This window comes from Silurus meridionalis, chromosome 7 (assembly GCF_014805685.1).
Source record: "Silurus meridionalis isolate SWU-2019-XX chromosome 7, ASM1480568v1, whole genome shotgun sequence".
NCBI classification, from domain to species: Eukaryota; Metazoa; Chordata; class Actinopteri; order Siluriformes; family Siluridae; genus Silurus; species Silurus meridionalis.
This window is the reverse complement of record NC_060890.1, coordinates 14,307,422-14,313,529: the sequence shown is the minus strand read 5'-3', so window position 1 is coordinate 14,313,529 and position 6,108 is coordinate 14,307,422. Positions and strand designations below refer to the sequence as shown.

The window sequence follows — 6,108 nt, the reverse complement described above, 5'->3', positions numbered from 1 at the left end:
ATTGGTTTTCGCCTAAATAATAACATACAATGAACAATGTCCTACTATTTTAAGTCTCTAGCTTAATTGTTTTCCTCTGTCGATAATTTATTTAATGTTCAAGATAATATTTAGTTTTTCCCCCTCTGCTACTTCTTTTATTGTGTGTGTCCATTACAATAAGCAGGGAAAGAGTTTCAATAACAGCTTTTACTTACAGTGCAAAATAATCAATCAACAGACTGGTAATCAATGAGAGATTAAGAGCCTAGAACTGTAGTCTCATTCTTAGAACTAATGCAGAATCGCAATGACCTGTACACAGTAAACTAAGGCAATATTATACATTTATAATAATTGATCAATTGATATGTTAATGTTTTAACTTAGCATGTTTTGTGATTTAAAAGTTTTGCTATGGTGTGCATTAAATTATAAAATAAATTATCAGCATACGTATATGTTAAAGGCTCAGCTTTAAGGTGAACAATTTGACATCCTGAGAGGACAGGTGTGGAACATAAAGAAATAAAGTGAGCCTTAGTCCTTGGTTTATCATACAGACAGGCGATGTGGTATATTAATAACTGCATGCGTCTGTGTGCATCATGAGTAGTAAAAGGGAAGTACTTTTTTATGTGCATGTAATAATGTAGTAATAGACTGAAGAAAAGTTAAGCACACAAGATCCATTTTGTAAAAAATAGTACTCTTTAATATAAATTATTGAAATATTTTATAAATATAAATATGTGCAAAGTTCCTTGCTGCATTTTCTGTTGTAATGCCATTGTTTTCATGTTTTCTGATTTTCAAGCTTGCACTGTGGGTCAGAGACTAGACCTTAAGATGCCAAATCTTTATAAAAGACAGAGTACAAAAACATGTTGTCCTCTTGTGGTGACACATGTAAACATCTCTACTTGACAAAATACAAAAAAGAGAGAAAGCAATAAGAAGTTGAACCATAAGCCCTTCCACTGACTTACAATACATTCATTTAATTGTAGACAGCATGTGCTGCTGAAGAAACACTACGTCACTGTTACTGAATGAGGGATATGAGGCATGACTGACTACTGACTTAACGCATACAGAAGGAACGCCTCTGGTTTGAGAGGAACACAATCCTCCATGTCAAACTCCAGGATCTCTAAGAAATGGTTTTGCATACTGTGCTTGGCTTTGTTTCACAGTACATAAACTGTCAACTCTTGGAAGGTTGTGTTGTGTTGTCATCACCAGTATGTTCAATGTTCTCTAACCATCTGGCCTTTCCCAGCAAAATTGAGACACTTTGCTTGTCAAAAATAAAGCAACAACAGCCCACTAAGCTTTCCTTCTGAGACTACTGCAATATCAGAGTCCTCCCTTGTATACTATCATCCTTTGTATTGATGCATATTTAAACATCAGTCTTGTGTTGTAACCCCAAATAGTTGCCAGTGTTGACACAGCGGTGCCAGTAGTGAATAGCCGCCCGTTTACTTCCCCACAGCAACCTATGAGGTCAGTCAGTGTGTCAACTTGGGATGAAACTGAATGAGAGTGCTTTTTATTCATATAGCGAAGGCTGCAACTCAGCCATAGCAGCACATTTAACCCATGTACTGATAATCAATCAATTGTGTTAATATTCAACAGGGTTTGTGTTTTTTCCCCCCCAACTGACCCAAGAACAAACAAACAAAAAAAAATAGGAGGCTAAAACACCATGCCTCTGAACATCTGCTTTTGGTCCTGGCTGCTCTGCTGTTCATCCCATCGCATGCGAGTACATACTTTGTGCTGTCCATCTCACAGCAACCCCCTGCCAAAGGTCACACTATAGAGGGTGAAGGCACAGTAGGCCACCGCTGGCCTGCAATACTGATTGATGCTGAGAGCTTCTCAAGGCAGACAATTCACACACTTATTGAACTCCAGAACTTCATAACACTGCACTTCTCATCCTCTTCCTGTGGGTTTTGCAGGTCAATTCCACCACTGCCCATCATACAGTTCTGTATATCTGGTTCAGTCTCTGTGCTCCAGAACCATGTGATGGTTGTTATATAGGTGAATCATACTCCTCGAGGAACTCTTGGAGTGACTGAGGCAGCTGGTCCCGTTTAGTAGACACGTCTATGTGGCCGTTAAGTGTCTTGCGACAGAGGTGCTGCAGTGTGGACATGCTGGAAGCCAGAGGACGCAGCAACTCCAGTGGGATTTTCTCTTCTCCAGAGTGAATGAAGTACGTACTCCCATCTGCTCCACTGCAGCCGCCCTCGCTGTCCACTCCAGTTGGGACTACAGACATGGACCCTGCATCTCTGGCAGTGGGCATGTAATGATGTATGAGTTTCAGCACACAATCAAAACGCGGCACAGTTTGCGAGCTGCTCGGGTCCGTTTGCAAAAAGAAAGAACAGGCGTCACATTGAATGCGCAGGTTCTTGGTGCCTGTGGCTGTCTTTACGCTCAAGGTGAAAAAGTGGTGGTTGTCAGAACTGTCACGCACTAGGAAAGTGCCGGGTGGCTCGGCGCTCAGCAGGGCACTGGCCTGCTTCCCACTTACAGCGTCCCAGTAGAAGCCGCTCTTTTGCAGCTTGCGCACAGCCGCCAACACCATCTGATACTGTGCCCCGGAGCTGAAGGTCTTGTAGCGGTGGGCAGGCAGGCGTACTCCGCCTTCAAAGGGGCTGCTGCTCATGGCGCCGTTGAGCCTGCTGTGCGTTACCATGGCGCTTTGCCCGTGCCCCGTCCCGGCTTGGGGGTCCAGGGCCGCAGGCTCGTTCCAGCCACGGTGCACAGGCACCACGCAGCACCAACACAATGCCCACAGCTCCTGCGCCTTCTCAACATCCAGGATCAAGGACGGCTTAACGGGTAAGGGATGCAGCTGGAAAAAAAGGACATAGTGTCAATATTTGCATGACTGACTACTACAAGCATGTCACTGACGGGATCCATTGTACATGGTCCAGTTTTATGTCCTCTGGAGAGCATAAAGCATAGGAGGTAAACTTGTGTGCGGGTTATTCTCCTAATAGTCGTGGAGACAGACAAACTGGCGTGCAATCGACACTTTATTTTTAGTTAACTGCTGCTCTATAGAGTGTGTACATCTGATACAGGCAACACTTCGATCGCACACAGGCTTCAGGAGCTGAGATGTGTGAATGGGGTGCTCCAGTTCATTGTGAATGGCCCGTTTCCTCATTCGTGCCAAAGCAGGCTCTTTCTCATGTTGCACAGGAGACACTCTGTAAGCTCGACACAAAAGCAGAGAGGGGACAAGCGAGCCCCTTTTCATGCACTGCACACGAAGCAGCAGCAGCAGCAGCAGCAGAACTCGAGTCTTTCTACCCAACCGTGAGACTCACACACACACACGATCGCAGGATATTTCAACAAACCGCGTTCTGTATACAAAAACCAAATATCCTAATAACATCACATTACCGCAGTGCAAACACACAGCAATCGGATTTACTAATTTAAACATAATATATGTTTTCACTTAAATACAGCACAATCTAAGCACACAGAGCCTCTAATAACCAGGAAATATACAATATACATCCCACCTGTATGATCTCTATATGATACATTTTTACAATAAGCAAAAAGACCAGCAAAAAAGAAAAATAATTTATACCTTGAAAGTCTTATCCAATCTCGTAGTGGTGTTTAAACGGACCTCTCACTCTCTCTCTCTCTTTCTTTCTTTTCTTCTGAAGGGCTCCTCTTCCTCAAACCCTGGATATGGGACGTTAAAAGTGAGTGGTGTTGTCGGGAAACGGTTTTATGGCAGACGGTTTTGTGTAGAGGGTGATAACGTTCTCACGTCTCCCCCTGGGTAGTGGAAGTCTTGCTCTCCTCATCAAATGGGAGCTCACTGATATTTCTGAACAGCTCCACCCCTTTGCTTCCAGTAAGCAAGCGAGCGAGCGCGCGCGCGCACACACACAAACGCACGCACGCACGCGCGCGCGCTTTCTCTCACTCACTTGGAGGATTGCCCATAAATAATCAGCGTGACCTTTTTTCTACGAGACGATTCCTGGTATTCACACTCCTCCCTTCCCCCTCTTCTCTTCCCCGTCAGACTACAAGGTGAAAAAAGTTGAAGTGCCCTTGCAGAATGAAGCTTCACACGACCGCATTGATGTAACACACCGCTTCCTTTTACTCTTATTTTTTTCCGAATTGTTGCAATTTCCTTTTTATTAATCAGTTGCATAGATAGTTTTATCGCATGGATGACTGAAACGCTATCAGATTCCAGGAAAGCAAATGTGCATTTTACAGACAAATGAATAATACAGCTTTCTCTTTGTGTATGTGTGTGTGGTGTTTACGGTACACTTTTGCATGTCTAAGCATACACACATGGCTCCCATACCTATACATAGTACATGGCAGCTTAGTTGTCCAGTACGCCATCTATAGGATGGAGATAGTAGGAGTTTACGTCCTAAACCACACACAAACACACACACACACACACACACACACAACAGCATTACATAGTGGGTCTAAGTAGTAAAGTAGCATGCAGGTTCGTACGTAGGTTCAGGGTTACCTGAGGCTTTTTTGGTATTAGCACACACAATATTGAAATGGTTGTTGGATCATTTTTGGCATTAAACTCTCTCAGTAACCCATACCAGTTTCAGTCTGCTCGAGCCAATTTTATTTTGTTCATTTCCTTTTACTAGTTCAGTTTTTTTAATCTGTGGTAGCTTTTTCCCTGAATACAGATCTCTCTGCTTGAGTGATATGTCTGTTCATATTGCTCATCTGTTACTATGTCTTTTCTATGCAAGCTTGCTTGCTATTGATGGGATTATTAGTGCTTATAAATCATTGTGCAATTTCTTAGGACTGCAATTTGCATGAAAAGTTCTGCATTTAAGCACCACTGAACAGCACACATCAACAATGACAAAATAATGACAGTATAATGGATAAACATTTCTTACCACCCAGATGAGGACGGCTTCCCTTTTGAGTCTGGTTCCTCTCAAGATTCAGTCCTTTACCATCTCAGGAAGTTTTTCCTTGTCAATGTTGCCAATGGCTTGCTCATTAGGGATAAACTTTAAATGTAATACCCTTTGTATCTCTATAAAGTTGTTTTTGGACAAAGTCCATTGTTAAAATTGCTATACAAATAAATCTCAATTGAGTATCTGAATTCTGAATCACTTTCCGCCTGCAGCTAAACATGTCCTACCAGGAAATAGAGTTACTGTCTGCAGGTGTGAAAAGGTGAAATAGCTTACATTCCACTGCCTTGACTCTATTCCAAATTTATATTACAGAACACTAAAGAATATAATGTGCAGAGTTTCTCAGGATCTTACATGTATTTGACTGTTGTGTACTGAGACTGCTGGTTGGATTTCTTTTATAATTCCCTCCACTCTTTTGGAAAGATGTTCCACTAGATTTTGGAATGTGCTTGTGGACATTTGTGCTCATCAGCCACAAGGGTGTTAGTAAAGTCAGGTACTGATGTAGGGTGAGGAGGCCTGGGGTGCAGTCAGCAATCCCATTCATCCCAAAAGTTGAGGTCAGAGCTCTATAGCAAGCCACTCAAGATCTTCCTCTCCAAACCATGTAAAACATATCCTCATGGAGCTCGCTTTGTGCACAGGGGAATAGCCATGCTGGAACAGGTTTGGGTTTCCAAGTTCAAGTGAACGCAAACATTTATTATATCACATCCAAAGACATCCTATACAATTTTGTGCCTCCAGCTTTGTGTAACAGTTTGGAGAAGAACCACATATGGCAGGAAAGGTCAGGTGTCCCAATACTCTTCTTCATATAGTGTATAAAAGACATAAATGAAGCCATTGTTGGGAGAGAAAAAAAATCATTTTTTTTTACATTTTAATCTGATAAATCCTACTTTTTAAGCCTCATGCTGCAATCTTGTACACTCATCGTCTTGCTTTTTTGAAAAAGCACACCATAATCCATATGAGCAGAAAACCAACATTGCCAAGCTGCAGTCAACCATCTTGTTGCTAATTACAGTAATTGGGTACATAATCCAGGTTTTTGTTTAGATGAATAAAACACAGCAATGAAAATGAAATCAAATGAAAATGTATACTGAATTTTTGTAAAATTAAT

The 6,108-nt window shown here is 42.0% G+C and overlaps 1 protein-coding gene across 1 annotated transcript; it reads right to left on the bottom strand.

Moving 5' to 3' along the window:
* Window positions 1-669: 669 nt before the first annotated feature.
* socs3b (suppressor of cytokine signaling 3b) lies at window positions 670-3,899 on the bottom strand. Its single transcript, XM_046854829.1, has 2 exons — window positions 3,620-3,899; window positions 670-2,860 (listed from the first exon to the last, which is right to left on the bottom strand). Exon 2 carries the CDS (start codon window positions 2,699-2,701, stop codon window positions 2,030-2,032), a length of 672 nt encoding a protein of 223 aa, XP_046710785.1. The 5' UTR covers window positions 2,702-2,860; window positions 3,620-3,899; the 3' UTR covers window positions 670-2,029.
* Between the last annotated feature and the right edge of the window lie 2,209 nt (window positions 3,900-6,108).